We start from the raw sequence: 15,384 nt of genomic DNA, 5'->3' as shown, positions 1-15,384 counted from the left end.
CCCCTCCCCCTCCCCTCCCCTCCCCTCCCCCTCTGGGGTCAACAGGCCGCAGTCACGTGGCGCGTCTGGCCCGAGTTTCCTCAGCTGGAGTGGGGGGTGCGGGGAGCAGAGTGCGGCCCCCCGACTTCCTGGAAAAGGAGCCCCCGGCTGCTGCCCCGAGGGGGGTGGGGGCGCCCTGGGGGGCACAGGAAGCCCCCCTCCCACCTCGGGTCAGTGTGTGACCACCACGCCCAGACCACCCCAAAAACGTGGGTGTGGGAATCCCAGGCACAGGGAGCCAGACTCCCCGAACCCCGAACCCCTGCGGGCACACAGGTCCCCCCAAGGGCGGGCGGATGTGTCATCTATGCAAAGTCCCAGCTGCACACCCGGAAACAGTCACACCCAGACACACAGACACACACCAGACACACACACAGACACACACACACACTCACACACAGACACACACCAGACACACACACAGACACACACACACACTCACACCCAGACACACAGACACACACACAAACACACACCCAGACACACAGAGACACACATGCACACACACACACACACTCACACACCCCAATCCCTCTTCTGGCATGGGGAAGTGCAGACTCACATGACCCGAGAAGGAGGAAGAATTGGGGGGCAGCCCTGGGAGCAAACCGCATCAATCTTTCCCTGTCCACTTCCCATCGCAGGGAATAAAGTCTCCTGGACACCCCGACTCCAGCCCAGAAACCCAGCACCTCTTCCTGACCAGCTGCCCGGCCGGGGTCTGGCCTGGGAGGGCGCCCGCCAGGGTGAGTGTGGGGAGCAGAGGGACACAAGGGAGGGGGGGACGCAGCTTCAAGGTCACACCCTACCCGGACCCCCTGGATGGAGTCAATGCGGGCAGGACTCATTTGTCACCCCAAGCTCAGCGCCAGTGCTCATGCCTGGAATCCCAGGAGGCTGAGATGTGAGGATCACAGTCCAGGCCAGCCCGCGCTGGAAAGTCCCTGAGACTCTGATCACCAATAAATCACCAGAAAACCAGAAGTGGTGCTGTGGCTCAAGGGGTAGAGCGCTGGCCTTGAGCTGAAGAGCCGAGGGACAGCGCCCAGACCCTGAGGGCAAGGCCCTGCAATGGCCACTGACACCAGAGCAGAGCTGGAGAAGTTGGGGTGTCCCGAGCTCGCTCCCCAGACCTCAGCCCAGGCCCCACATCCTGTGTTCTTCTCCTCACAGATGGCCGTGTGGGCCGCGCTGCTGCTTCTCCTGCTGCCTTCGGCTGATTGCTTTGCCCCGGCCCCTGCCCTGCGGTTTGTGGCGGTGGGGGACTGGGGAGGGGTCCCCAATGCCCCCTTCCACACTGCTCGGGAAATGGCTAATGCTAAGGAGATCGCCCGGACCGTGCAGACTCTGGGTGCCGATTTCATCCTGTCCCTAGGGGACAATTTCTACTTCACCGGTGTTCACGAGGCCAACGACAAGCGCTTCCAGGTACGTGCTCCGTAGTCTGGGAGGGGGGGTGTGGGGCGAGGGGGGGGTACCCCAGTCCAGTCACCACTCAGGAGGCTGAGATCTGAGGATCGCAGTTCAAAGCCAGCCAGGGCAGGAAAGTCCGTGAGACTCTGATCTCCAATGAATGACCAGAAAACCAGAAGTGGCGCTGTGGCTCAAGTGGTAGAGCGCTGGCCTTGAGCTGAGGGGCAGCGCCCAGGCCCAGATTGCTACCTGTAATTCTGTAGAGCAATGACTTCCCTGTTTGCTAGGAGCACTGGGGAGCTGTTGGCCCTAATGGAGGGGTGCCCTCCCCGCCTCTCCTACCCTAGGAGACCTTCGAGGACGTATTCTCTGACCGTGCCCTTCGCAACGTTCCCTGGTACGTACTGGCTGGAAACCACGACCACCTGGGTAACGTCTCGGCACAGATCGCCTACTCGAAGATCTCGAAGCGCTGGTGAGAATCCTTGCCCGGGCACCCGTGGCTCACGCCTGTTAACCTAGCTACTCAGGAGGCTGAGATCGGAGGCTGAGATCTGAGGATCTTGGTTCAAAGCCAGACCAGGCAGGAAAGTCCATGAGACTCTTGTCTCCCATGAGCCACCAGGAAACCGGAAGTGGCGCTGTGGCTCAAGTGGTAGAGCACTCACCTTGAGAGTTAAAAGATCTCAAGGACACCACTCAGGCCCTGAGTTCAAGTCCCACCACTGACTAAAACAAAACAAAAAGGAAAATTCACTCACAACTTCTGTTCCCTTTCCAGGAATTTCCCCAGCCCTTACTACCGCCTGCGCTTCAAGATCCCACGGACCAATATGTCTGTGGCCATCTTCATGCTGGACACGGTGATGTTGTGTGGCAACTCCGATGACTTTGTCAGCCAGCAGCCGGAGATGCCCCAAGACCTCGCCCTGGCCCGCACCCAGCTGGCCTGGCTCAAGAAACAGCTGGCAGCAGCCAAAGAAGACTTCGTGCTGGTGGCCGGCCATTACCCGGTCTGGTCCATCGCTGAGCACGGCCCCACCCACTGCCTGGTGAAGCGGCTGCAGCCGCTGCTGGCCGCACACGGGGTCACAGCCTACCTGTGTGGCCACGACCACAATCTTCAGGTAAGGGCCTTGTGGGGAGAGGGGGAAGACAGAGAACTGGGGCGGAGATCGTGGCTTGGAACCGAGATCCTCAAATCTCAGCTTCCTGATTGGCTAGGACTACAGGTATGAGCTAAGGCACTGGTACCCAGCCTTTTCAAACTCTGTGCCCTTGGGGATGGGGATAGTTCAGGGGTAGAGGGCTTGCGAGTCCCTTAAAAGCCCTAATAAACTCAGAGGGGGTGGCTTGTGCCTCTGTAGCCCCAGCTACTCAGAAGATAGAGATGACTGGAGGGGAAAGGAAATACTGAGGTTCAAGGCTAAGTAAGGCAAAAAAGTCAGTGAGACTCCATGTCAACTAAATAACTGACCATGGGGAGATACATCTGTCATCCCAGCTGCAGAAGTGCCAGGCCAGCTTGCATCAACTCAAAATCTTTGAAAAAGCCAGTTGCTTTGACTCATGCCTATAATATTAGCTACTTAAGAGACTTGAGATCTGAAGATCCCAGTTCAAAGTCAGCCCTGGCAGAAAATTCCATGAGACTCTTATCTCCAATAAACTACTTGAAAAAGCCAGAAGTGGGGCTGGGGGCTGTGGCTCCAGGGGTACAGTGCTGGTCTTGAGTAGAAAAAGCTCAAGGACTTCAAGCCCCAGCACTGGCGTAGAAAAAAAAAAGATACATGTGACCCCCATCTCAATTAATAGGTGAGTTTGTTAGTTGTAATAATAGTGTCGTGATTGGGGCTGGGAAGGTGGCTCAGTGGTAGAGTGCTTGCCTTGCATGCATGAGGCCCTGGGTTCGATTCCTCAGCACCACATAAGCAAAAAGAAAAAAGCCGGAAGTGGCGCTGTGGCTCAAGTGGTAGAGTGCTAGCCTTGAGCTGAAGAGCTGAGGGACAGCGCCCAGGCCCCGAGTTCAGAGATAGTTTGGGAATCAACACAAGATCCTACTTGAAACAATACTAAAGCTGGGCTGGGAAGGTGGCTTAGCGGTAGAGTGCTTGCCTAGCATGCATAAGGCCCTGGGTTCGATTCCTCAGTACCACACACACGCAGAAAAAGCTGGAAGTGGCACTGTGGCTCAAATGGTAGAATCCCAGAAGCCTTGAGCAAAAAATCAGGGATAGTACCCAGGCCCTGAGTTCAACCCCCAAGACTGGCAAAAAAAAAAATACTATAGATACAAGGACCCACAATGTGACTCAAGACAGTAGAGTTCTTACCAACAGGCCTTGAGTTCAAATCCTAGTACCTCGGACCTCCTTCCCAAAGCCTAATACCTACAGTTTGCCAGTGCTCACTGTGTGCTGCTACACCTGCAGGAGGAGGAATTGAGGGATCCTGAACCACTTGCTCAGGTGCCCTTGTAGCCGTGCATCTGAGCCAGGCGTGGTGGGTCTGGAAGCTTCCATAACCCTGCTTGCTCTCCCAGCTGCCCCCGCCCCCTCTGTCTCTCAGTATCTGCAGGATGACAACGGCGTGGGTTACGTACTGAGCGGGGCAGGAAACTTCATGGATCCCTCCGTACGACATCAGCGCAAAGTCCCCAATGGCTACCTCCGCTTCCACTACGGGGCCGAGGACTCTCTGGGTGGTTTTGCCTACGTGGAGATCAGCCCCAAGGAGATGAGCGTCACCTACATTGAAGCTTCAGGAAAATCCCTCTTCAAGACCAGCCTCCCCAGGCGACCCCGGCCCCGCTCCTCCAAACACTTGGGGGCCTGAGCCATGCAGGGCCTGGAGGGTGGGCATTATGGGGGACCCTGCCCCCCCTTGAGGGAAGCCACAGATACCTTCACATAGGAAAGGTGAGGAGCTTTTTCTGAATCAAGTATTATTATTATTTTTTGCTGCCACTCAATAAAGAAATAGTTGTCAAGGTTACGCTTGTGCCTGGATTTTGTTCAGAAACCAGGGCTACAAAATTTGGGGACCCTGGATTACTGCCCCCCTCCCCTCGCCCCCAACCTCATCCCTTTCCAGAATGAGCTGGAATCAAATGAAGATGTGGTGTGTGTGTGTGTGTGTGTGTGTGTGTGTGTGTGTACACTGGAGCTTGGATTCAAATTCAGAGCCTGAGTGCTGTTCCTGGGATTTTTGTTTTGTTTTGTTTTGTTGGCTCAAGGCTGGTGCTTTACTCCTTGAGCCACAGCGTCACTTGGGAGCTTTTAGTTCATGGGAGATTAAAGAGTCTCACAGCTTTCCTGTCCAAGCTGACCCCAAACAACAACCCCTCCTGATTAGTTAGATTACAAGTGTGTCTTCAAGCCTGCTTTTTTTGTTTTGTTTTGTTTTTGTTAGTCATGGGGCTTGAACTCGGCCTGAGCATTGTCCCTGAGCTCTTCAGCTCAAGGCTGGTGCTCTACCACTTGAGCCACAGCGCCACTTCCAGTTTTCTGAGTGGTTTATTGGAGGTAAGAGTCTCATGGATTTCCTGCCTGGCCTGGCTTTGAACCTTGATCCTCAGATCTCAGCCTCCTGAGCAGCTAGGATGACAGGTGTGAGCCACCGGCGCTCAGCTTCAACCCTGCATTTTGCTCCTTCACTGGAGATGAAGAGAGTTTCTTGGACTTTTGTGCTGGGCTAGCTTCCATCCTAGATCCTTCAGGGTGCAGCCTCCCTGTCGCTGGGATGGCTGGTGCCTGCTTTGGTTTTCTTCCTCCTACCTGAAGATCTGCCCTGTCTGTCAGCCGTTGAGAGACTTTTCTGTGGCCACCAGACATCCCGATCCGGCCTCAAACCACAAAGCAGCTGTTAACTGATGGTCCCTTGGATGGCTTCCAGCGTGAAAGAACGCTGAAATAATCGTCTGGTACATTGTTTCCTATGTGTGTGCAGACATGTTTCTGGATAAACAGGATTGACTCCTAGCCTCAGTACCATTTGTTTAGACACCCCCCCCCCCCCCCCCGCTGGCAATTGAGAGAAGAGCCTTGTGCATGCTGGGTAATTGCTCTACTCCTGTGCCATACCCCCCCCCAGCTCTTTATTTGATGGCCACAGAGACTGCACCTCAAATCACTCATTAGCTCCTGGCTGGTTCACTTGTGAGGTGGATTTTTGTTTTTTTTTCAATCTTTCCCCTCATACTAATCGACCTGCCATGGCTTGCCCTGAACTAAACCTTTGTATGTCTGTGAAACTAGGCATGTAGGGAAATTTCTAGAACTATTATTGCCGGGCTAACTCCTTAGGATGAGACTTTCCCTGCTCCCTGCCCCACGTGCTGGGTTGGGTTGGCGCCCTGGGCCTCAGAAGAAGGCAAGCTGGGCAAAAGCCACGCCTTCTACCGTCTAGACACGCCCCCTTGCTCGGCCACTCCCACCGCAGAGCCGCAGGTCAACTCAGAGCCACGCCCCCTCGTGCTGCACTACGGCCCTACAGCTGAGACACGCCCCTTCCATCGAGCCACGCCCCCTACCATCTAGCCCTCTGCGGAGTCAGTCACATCGTGGCCACACCCCTACTTCTTAACCACGCCCTACAACAGAGACGTGCCCGCTAGCGCGGTGCCACTGTACTCTGGAGCGCTGCAGCTGAGTCACGCCCCATGTTTAAGCCACGCCCCTGCCTCGGAGCCACGCCCCCAGCCCCTAACCACGCCTCCTCATGCTCCCTCTCTGGGAACAAGGAGTAATGTCCACCCGCTGACAGCCCGAACCACCAGCGCCCGGCGATTCAGACACTGTCCCTTGAGCAGCTACAGGGCAGAGACCCCACTGTTTGGCTCCAGCTGCCACCAGCCTCGCTTAGATCAATCTAGAAAGACCATCCCAAGTGTGGTAACCACGCCCCTTCCATTTGCTACTCTCACGATGAACCAAAGCCATCTTCCCAAAGTGCCAGCCCTCTCATAGCGTGTGCCCAGCTGGCATTAGCACCGGCTGGGGGCAGAGCTGTAAAAACAGCATTGTTGTGCAGCAGGTGTTTCAAGTCCCCTGTGGCTGGGGCGGGCCAGGCGACACCAGTGGCCCTGAGAGTCATCCCAGATACGCTGGAGGCTGAAATCTGAGAATTGAGGTTCAAAGCCAGCCCGGGCAGGAAAGACTGTGAGACTCTTATCTCCAAAAAACCACTAGAAAACCGGAAGTGGCGCTGTGGCTCAAGTGGTAGAGCGCTAGCCTTGAGCTGAAGAGCTGAAGGACAGCGCCCAGGCCCAGAGTTCAAGGCCCATGACTGACAAAATATAAAGCCAGAAATGGAGCTGTGGCTCAAGTGGTAAAGGGCCAGCCCTGAGCAAAAAGAAAAATATAAGGGACAGCACCCAGGCTGTGAGTTCAAGCCTCAGTAGGATTTACTATGCTGCCTAAACCGCTCTTGAATGAGTGCAATTAAAAAAAGAAAACAAAAAAAATACTCCTGCTTCAGTCTCCTGAGTGGCTGGGACTACAGGAGTATGCCATTATTCCCAGCTCAGACCTTCAGTCTTGGGGAATCCAGGCAGTTCGCTAGGGACCTCTCCCCACTGACTCAGCTGCTCCTGGCTAGCAAGGGATTGAATCACAGGTCACAGCGGTCCGCCGGCTCCATTCCCACGGCCCAGAGCTCAGAAAGGAGAAGCGACAGCACAATGTCACGCGGGGAATGAGTAGCAGAGAGAACTGCAGCCCAGGCCCCTCCACCTGAATTCCAGAAAGCAGCAAGCAAAGCAGGATAGGTTAGCAAGGCAGAATGGACAATGGCCAGCCAGGCGCTGGGGCTCACGCCTGTCATCTTAGCTACTCAGCAGGCTGAGATCTGAGGATCACAGTTCAAAGCCAGCCCGGGCAGGAAAGTCTGTGAGACTCTTATCTCCAATAAACCACCAGAAGTGGTGCTGTGGCTCAAGTGGTAGAGCGCTCACCTTGAGCTGAAGAGCTCAGGGACAAGGCTCAGCCCCAGAGTTCAAGCCCCAAGACGGACAAAAACAAACAAAAAAAAGAATGCATGAATGAACATTGGCCAGCCTGGGGGGTGGGGTCCAGCTGGGCTAAGAAGGACATTTATTTTTTTTCTAGTACTGAAGTTTGAATGAAGGATCTCTCTCTGTCTCTAGGCTTGCATAACTGCTTCTCTACCACTTGAGGTAAATCTCCACTTCCAGTATTTTCTTGGTTAATTGGAGATGAGTGTCTGGAGGCTGGGAAGGTGGCTCAGTGGTAGAGTGCTTGCCTCGCATGCATGAGGCCCTGGGTTCATTTCCTCAGCACCACATAAGCAGAAAAAGCCGGAAGTGGCGCTGTGGCTCAAGTGGTAGAACGCTAGCCTTGAGCTGAAGAGCTGAGGGACAGCGCCCAGGCCCAGAGTGCAAGCCCCAAAACTACCACCACCACCACCAAGAAAAAGTCTCTGTCTGCTCACGCCTGTAATCCTAGCTACTCAGGAAGCTGAGATCTGAGGATCACAGTTTGAAGCCAGCCTGGGCAGGAAAGTCTGTGAGACTCTTATCTCTCATAAACTACTCAGAAAAGGCCAGAAGTGTCACTGTGGCTCAAGTGGTTGAACTCTAGCCTTGAGCACAAAGAGGCTTAGGGACAGCGCCCAGGCCCAGAGTGCAAGCCCCAGGACTGGCAAAAAAAAAAAACGAAGAAGAATTATCTGGAGGCTAAGTAACTAATTGAAAACAAAACCAAGAGCTCTGTGTGTGTGTGTGTGTGTGTGTGTGTGTGTGTGTACACACCATTCAGTAGAAGCCCCAAGTTGCAAAGGAAAAGAACAGGAGCAGTGTGGTTCTGTCCTGTGTGCATAGAAGTTGCTGATTCCAGGGTCACACCGCCACCTAGTGGACCTTCTGGAAAGTCACCATTGGAACATAAATGGCCAACCCTCCCCCTCTACCCGCCAAGTGAAATAGTTCTTATCAAGATCCATCAGTGACCAAACTCTTGCCAAAGTCAACAGCTATTTCTCTTCATCTCCCTTAGACTCTCAGCACTGGGTAAAATTTTCTTCTAGAAGCTTCCAGGAAAGCATACACACACACACACACAGCTTTCACCTCTTGCCTCACTGGCTGCCCAGACTCTCCTGGGCACTTCTCTGGCTAAACTCTTAAAAGGACACCCCTGATTTCCTTCCAAGCCCTTTTTCTTCTCTATGCTTTGATCCTCAGGCCAGCAACCCAGTAACTTCCTTGACCCCAAATCTTGAAGTCTTGGGTCCTTGAAATCATCTCTATAGGGCTGGGAAGGTGGCTCAGTGGTAGAGTGCTTGCCTTAGCATGCATGAGGCCCTGGGTTTGATTCCTCAGCGCCTCATACACAGAAAAAGCTGGAAGTGGCGCTGTGGCTCAAGTGGTAGAGCGCTAGCCTTGAGCTGAAGAGCTGAGGGACAGCGCCCAGACCCAGAGTTCAGGCCCCACGACCGACAAAAAAAAAAAAAAAGTGTTTCACAAACTTTCCTGTCCAGGCTGGCTCTGAACCTCAGATCACAGCCTCCTGAGGAGCTAGGATGACAGGCCTGAGCCACTAGTGCCCGGCTTAGTGACTCAAGATTCTATCCATGCCTGGTAAGTGGCTCTCATGCTTTTAATTCAGTTATCTAAGAGGCAGAGATCAGAAAGACAGCAGTTCAAGACCAGCCCAGGCAAAAAAGTTGGGGAAATGCCCATCTCAATGAATAAGACAGACATTGAGGTTCCCACCTTTGATCCCAGCTAATGAGAAGCACACATAGTGAAGTAAGGAGGTAAAGTCTAGCCAGCACCATATTGGCCACATCTTGTCTTTATGCTGGGGGAAGGGAGGCCCCCCCCCCAATCACCTGCCTCCCAGATAATGGGCATGCCTGGACCCCTGCAGGCAGGGGCAGGCACTTGGCTGATAGGTTACTGAATCTGTCAGTCCAATGCCTGGAACTGGGAATTTCCTGAGGATCTGCCCCCTGTGTGGACCTATTTAGGCCCGGACCAGCCTCGCTGCGGGGAATCTATGCCTCCTGAGCCTCTCTGATCATGTCCTGAGTGCTGTCTCCTGGCTTGTCTCCAGTTATCATCGTGTCCCAAATCAGCTCTCCGGAGCTGAATTGCCTTGTTGGTACTGTTCTTGTTATTTCTTTCCTTTTTAGCATGTTTCCTAGCTGGGTTATGTGTATTTGCGTGCTGCAGGCCTTTGTAACAACTGGCGGCCTGCGGCCTGTTAACTGTATAATAAAAACTCCAGTATTTTATATTTTATTTTATTATTATTATTATTATTTTTGTCGGTCATGGGGCTTGAACTCTGGGCCTGGGCGCTGTCCCCTCAGCTCTTCAGCTCAAGGCGAGCACTCTACCACTTGAGCTACAGCACCACTTCCGGTTTTCTAGTGGTTTTTATTAGAGATAGGAGTCTCAAGGTCTTTCCTGCCCGGGCTGGCTTTGAATCGCGATTCTCAGATCTCAGCCTCCTGAGTAGCTAGGATTACAGGCGTGAGCCACCGGCGCCTGGCTAGTATTTTATATTTTAAAATGTGGCCTCTGGGATGATTTACCTTACAACAATAGAGTATCAAGGTCCTAGGCTGGTCATGGGCAAAAACCCAAAATGATAACAACATTGAGAATTTATGTGAGAAATAACTAAAGCAAAAAGGGCTGGGGGCATGGTTCAAGTAGTATAGCACCTGCTTAGCAGGTGAAGCCTTCAGTTCAATCCCCAGTACTACTAAGAAAAACAAATTCCAGCCAGGCCCTGGTGGTTCATACCGGTATTCCTAGCTACTCAGAGGCTGAGATCTGAGGATAGCAGTTCAAAGCCAGCCCGAGCAGAAAAGACTGGGAGACTCATCTCCAATTAACCATCAGAAAACCAGAAGTGGAGTCATAGATCAAGTGGTAGAGCGCTCGCCTTGAGCAAAAGAACTCAGGGACAGCACTCAGGCTCTGAGTTTAAGTCTCACAACTGAAAATAAAATCCAGGAGTTCTTTCCTCTGAAGTTCCAGAGTTCTTTTTCTTTAATCTCATACCCTTAAACTTCCCTCTTAAATCTTCCTTCAAAAAATAAAAATAGGACTGGGAAGGTGGCTCAGTGGTAGAGTGCTTATCTTGCATGCATGAAGCCCTGGGTTCGATTCCTCAGCACCACATAAACAGAAGACCAGAAGTGGCGCTGTGGCTCAAGTGGTAAAAGTGCTAGCCTTGAGTTGAAAAGCTGAAGGACAGCGCTCAGGCCCAGAGTTCAAGCCCCATGACTGATAAAAATAAAAATAATCTCCTTTCAGTCTTCCTCCTCTATGAGTCAAAACTCAGGGGCTCTGGAAAATGGGAACAACCCTGGATTTTCCTCTTTCTTTCACCTTATTGTAAGTTCTTTTTCTTTTTTTGTGCCAGTATTGGGACTTGAACTCAGTGCCTGGTGCTGTCCCTTAGCTTTTTCACTCAAGGCTGGTACTCTACCACTTGAACCTCAGCTCTACTTCCAGCTTTTTGCTGGTTGAGAGATAAGAGTCTCCTGGATTTTTCTGTGGCTTCCAACTGTGATCTTCAGGTCTCAGCTCCCCGAGTAGCTAGGATTAAAGGCATGACCACCAGTGCCCAGCTCATCTTAAATGTAGTAGGATTTACCAGTGTCTGTTTGTCTCCTCTTTAGGCTTGCAAGGCATTACCACCTGAGCTTCAGATTTTAGATCTGAAAAAATCTGTCCATTTTTCACCCTAGCCTCAGGCCAACTTTTATTTGACTTACTCTGATCCTCAGACTGGTCTCCCAGCTCACCAGGACCATACATTCTCAATCCAGAAGCTGTTTGGGTTTTTCTTTTGTTTGTTTATTTTGTTTGTGGAACGAGGTCTAGACTGGAGACTCACTATGTAGCCAGGCTAGTCTGGAACTGGGCGCTGTCCCTCAGCTCTTCAGTTCAAGGCTAGCGCTCTACCACTAGAGCCACAGCGCCACTTCGGGTTTTCTGAGTGGTTTATTGGAGATAAGAGTCTCACCAACTTTTCTTGCCTGGGGTAGCTTTGAACCATGATCCTCAGATCTCAGAGGCCTCTTGAGTAGTTAGGATTACAGGCGTAAGCCACCGGTGCCCAGCTGAAGAAGGCTTCTTAAAACAGGATACCCAGAGGCCAGAGGCTCACATCTGTAATCCTGGCTACATCAGAAGGTTGAGGTCTGAGGATGGCAGTTCGAAGCCCGCAGAGGGAGGAAAAGTCTGACTCTTCTCTCCAATTCACCACCAAAACATGGTCAGAAGTAGATCTGTGGCTCAAGTAGTGGAATAGGATCCTTGAGTGAAAAAGCTAAGGGACAGCCTCCAGGCCCTGAGTTCAAGCCCCAGGACTGGCAAAACAAAAAGAAAGAAAGGAAAAGGGAAAGAATTCTCTGCTGGAGAGCTAGCCTGAGGCCACGCATGCGCACCACGACACCAGGGCGTTCGAATTAAGAGTACGCCTGCGTCGAGCGGCACCGGAAGAGGGCGTGGCTTCTCGCCGGGAGTGGGCGTGGCCTGGACCGCCGAGTATTTATTTCCGTTTCCTCCCGGAGTCGGAAACCACTGTTTCCCGGGTGAGCGCGGCCTCGGCAGGAAGCGAGAGCGAGTCCGGGTGAGAGCTTCGCGCCCGCGGTCGGGCGTTGGGGTGGTGCGGGGGGCCCGGGCGCTCTTCTCCCTCCGGAGATCGCTCACCGGGGGCTCGGGAACTTTCCGGGCGGCCTGGCTTGGGGGAGGGGGCCGGCCGATCGGGGAGATTGACATCTGCCCCGCCCCCTGACCCTCCGAGCCTGGACCCTCTGGGCCCGGCCCCCGCGGGCCGCGATCGCGGGGCGCCGGCCCTGCCCCGCGGGGCCCCGCAGTCCCGTGCACCCGCCGACAGGTCTGGGAGGCCGGGGGTAGCGGGGGGACGCGAAGCCCCTTCCAGCCGCTTTGGGGTTTGATGTGCGGGGGGAGGGGGAGGGAGGGGGGCGTTGTGCGAGCTGCCTCCCCCCCACCCCCCCCTTGTACCTGGGGTTGAGGGGTTGCTCTGGTCCCCGGAATGAGATGAGGTTCTGCGGGGGTCCCTCTGTAGACTCTTCCCTGACTTCCAGGAAACTTTATCCAGCCATTCAACAAGTCGTTGGGAGGTGCTCGGCGCTTCCACCAGGGGCCCCGCGTGCTGAGGGATTCGGGGGGTTCCGCCCGCAGATCTGAAGCGTTGGGGGAGGGGGGCGGAGGTTGTGCGGTGATTCTCAGTCTCCTGGGCTGAGCTTTGTGCGGGGTGAGAAGGGGACCGAGACACTCGCTGGTCCTGGCTGGTGGCAGCTCAGGTGACAGATGCGGCTGCTGTGACCGGATGCGCTCTCTCTCTCTCTCTCTCTCTCTCTCCCCCTCTCCCTCGCGGTATAACAAAGCTTCAGTGATAGGGGGAGGGGAGGGGGCAGAGGGGGGCCTGCTGGCTCACACCTGTGACCCTAACTCCTCAGGAGGGCCAAGGATCAAAGTTTGAAGCCAGCTTGGGTATTCAAAACAAAACACCTTCAAGCTACACTCAGGACAAACATGTTTTAAGCTGGCCTGAGTGATGGTTACAGTTGCTCTTTCGTCTGCCTTGGCATCTGCACATTGTGCCTGTCTTGTCAGTAGTTGCCACTGCACCAAAGCTTTTCCCATGGAACAGCTTGATAGTGGGCACTACCGTTTGAATGTTTTTCTTTCTTTCTTTTTTTTGTCGGTCCTGGGGCTTGAACCCATGGCCTGAGCACTGTCCCTGAGCTTCTTTGTGCTCAAGGCTAGCCCTTTACCACTTGAGCTACAGCACCTGGGTTTTCTTTTTTTTGGGGGGGGTCTGGTCATGGGACCTGAACTCTGGGCCTGGGCGCTGTCCCTCAGCTCAAGGCGAGCGCTCTACCATTTGAGCCACAGCGCCACTTCCGGCTTTTTTCTTTTTTTCTTTTTTCTTTTTTTGGGTCCGGTCGTGGGGCCTGAACTCTGGGCCTGGGTGCTGTCCCTCAGCTCTTCAGCTCAAGGCTAATGCTCTACCACTTGAGCCACAGCGCCACTTCCAGCTTTTTGCTTATGTGGTGCTGAGGAATTGAACTCAGGGCCTCGAGCATGCAAGGCAAGTGCTCTACCACTGAGCCACTTTCCCAGCCCCTCCAGCTTTTTTCTTTTAGCTTATGTGGTGCTGAGGAATTGAACCCAGGGCCTCAGGCATGCAAGGCAAGCGCTCTACCACTGAGCCACCTTCCCAGCCCTAGCACCTGGGTTTTCTGAGTAGTGTTTTGGAGATGAGTCTCACTACTTTTCCTGGGTGGGCTGGCTTCCAAATGTGATCCTCAGATCTCAGCCTCCTGAGTATCATGAACCACTGCATGCCCCGCCAACATTTGATTTCTACCTGCTGTCTGAGCACTTGTTTATAGAGTCCGTCCACCTCCACTAGAAGTTAAGGAGAGGAGCCTGATATGTTGATTGAATGGATTAGTAAGGTTCTTAGCCATTCATTCTTTCTTCCTTTCTTTCGCTTTTTTTTTAAAAAAAAGTTTTGAACAGGGGCTGGGAAAGTGGCTCAGTGGTAGAGCGCTTGCCTTGCATGCCTGAGGCCCTGGGTTCCATTCCTCAGCACCACATAAGCAAAAAGAAAAAAGCCGGAAGTGGTGCTGTGGCTCAAGTGGTAGAGCGCTAGCCTTGAGCTGAGGAGCTGAGGGACAGCGCCCAGGCCCAGAGTTCAGGCCCCACGACCGGACCCCCCCTCCAAAAAAAAAAAAAGTTTGACCACTCCTCCTAGGGCTTGAACTCAGGGCCTGGGCGCTGCCCCTGAGCTTCTTTTACTCAAGGCTAGCTCTCTACCACTGGAGCCACAGCTCCACTTCCAGCTTTTTCTGTTTATGTGATATTGAGGAGTCGAACCCAGAGCTTCATGCATGCTAGGCAAGCACTCTACCGCTAAACCTTTTACTTCCTTGTATGTGTGTGTGCACACCCGCCGATCCTTAGGCTTGAACTTAGGGCCTGGACACTGTCTCTGAGCTTCATTACTCCAAGCTGGTGCTCTACCACTTGAGCCACAGCTGCACTTCTGCTTTTCTGCTAGTTCAGTGGAGGTAGAGTCTCTTGGACTTTGTGCCCTGGCAGGCTTCCATCACCGATTCTCACATCTCAACCTCCTGTGCAGCTGAGGATTCAAGGCGGGAGCCACTGCTCTTCCTTCTCAGTCATTGAGGCAATACTTGTTGAGGGCAGTTTTGTGTTAGGAGCAGTTCGAGATCCTGGGGACACCGAGGCCAAACCCCTTGCCCTTGTGGAATGTGTCCTTGGGGATGCTGGGACACCAACATGTCCAGGACTCAGGTCTTGGCTCTGGCCTTGTTCTGGTGTGTTTGACAGAGGCAGAGGGGCGGGGGCGTGATTGACAGGGAGGTGGAGGAGAGGGAGGGAGAGTAAAGGGGTTGCTGTCTGCTGAGATGGCCGATCCTCCATTGCGCAGGTCAAGGTCAGAGTGTCGGGAGCTCAGGTTACATTGAGTCATTCACCAGAGGCCTGGTGGAGTATGCATGAGGCCCTGGGTTCGATTCCTCAGCACCACATAAGCAAAAAGATAAAAGCCGGAAGTGGTGCTGTGGCTCAAGTGGTAGAGTGCTAGCCTTGAGCTGAAGAACTGAGGACAGCACCCAGGCCCAGAGTTCAGGACCCACGACTGGACCTCCCCCGCCCCCCCCCAAGAAAAAAAAGAAGAAGAAAACAGAGTCCCGCTGGGTGCCAATGGCTCATGCCTGTAATCCTGGGTACTCAGGAGGCTGAGATCTGAGGATCTGGGTTCAAAGCCAGCCCAGGCAGGAAAGTCTTGGTGAGACTCTTATCTCCAATGAACCACTCAAAAACCAGAAGTGGAGCTGTGCTCAAGTGGTAGAGTGCTCGTGTTGAGCACAAAGAGGCACAGGGACAGC

The 15,384-nt window shown here is 53.6% G+C and overlaps 2 protein-coding genes across 2 annotated transcripts in view; both read left to right on the top strand.

Moving 5' to 3' along the window:
* Positions 1-505: 505 nt before the first annotated feature.
* Acp5 (acid phosphatase 5, tartrate resistant) lies at positions 506-4,445 on the top strand. The gene is made up of 5 exons (XM_013033924.1): positions 506-788; positions 1,216-1,470; positions 1,803-1,930; positions 2,237-2,582; positions 4,024-4,445. The coding sequence occupies exons 2-5, from the start codon at positions 1,216-1,218 to the stop codon at positions 4,288-4,290; spliced, it is 996 nt and encodes a 331-aa protein (XP_012889378.1). The 5' UTR covers positions 506-788; the 3' UTR covers positions 4,291-4,445.
* A 7,544-nt stretch (positions 4,446-11,989) lies between these two features.
* Elof1 (elongation factor 1 homolog (S. cerevisiae)) overlaps positions 11,990-15,384 on the top strand; it is a 6,283-nt gene continuing 2,888 nt past the window's right edge. Inside the window, exon 1 of the mRNA XM_013033977.1 lies at positions 11,990-12,068. The gene's annotated coding sequence lies outside the window, so the exon portion shown is untranslated. The remainder of the gene's footprint in view (positions 12,069-15,384) is intronic.

This window comes from Dipodomys ordii, unplaced genomic scaffold (genome assembly GCF_000151885.1).
Source record: "Dipodomys ordii isolate 6190 unplaced genomic scaffold, Dord_2.0 Scaffold180, whole genome shotgun sequence".
Taxonomy (NCBI): Eukaryota; Metazoa; Chordata; class Mammalia; order Rodentia; family Heteromyidae; genus Dipodomys; species Dipodomys ordii.
This window is presented reverse-complemented; position numbering and strand designations above follow the sequence as displayed.

Coding starts and splice junctions, on each gene's coding strand:
- Acp5 (XM_013033924.1), top strand. CDS start 1,216: ATGGCCGTGTGGGCCGCGCTGCTGCTTCTCCTGCTGCCTTCGGCTGAT. Junction 1,931..2,236: donor TCGAAGATCTCGAAGCGCTG/GTGAGAATCCTT, acceptor TTCCCTTTCCAG/GAATTTCCCCAGCCCTTACT. Junction 2,583..4,023: donor GCCACGACCACAATCTTCAG/GTAAGGGCCTTG, acceptor TCTGTCTCTCAG/TATCTGCAGGATGACAACGG.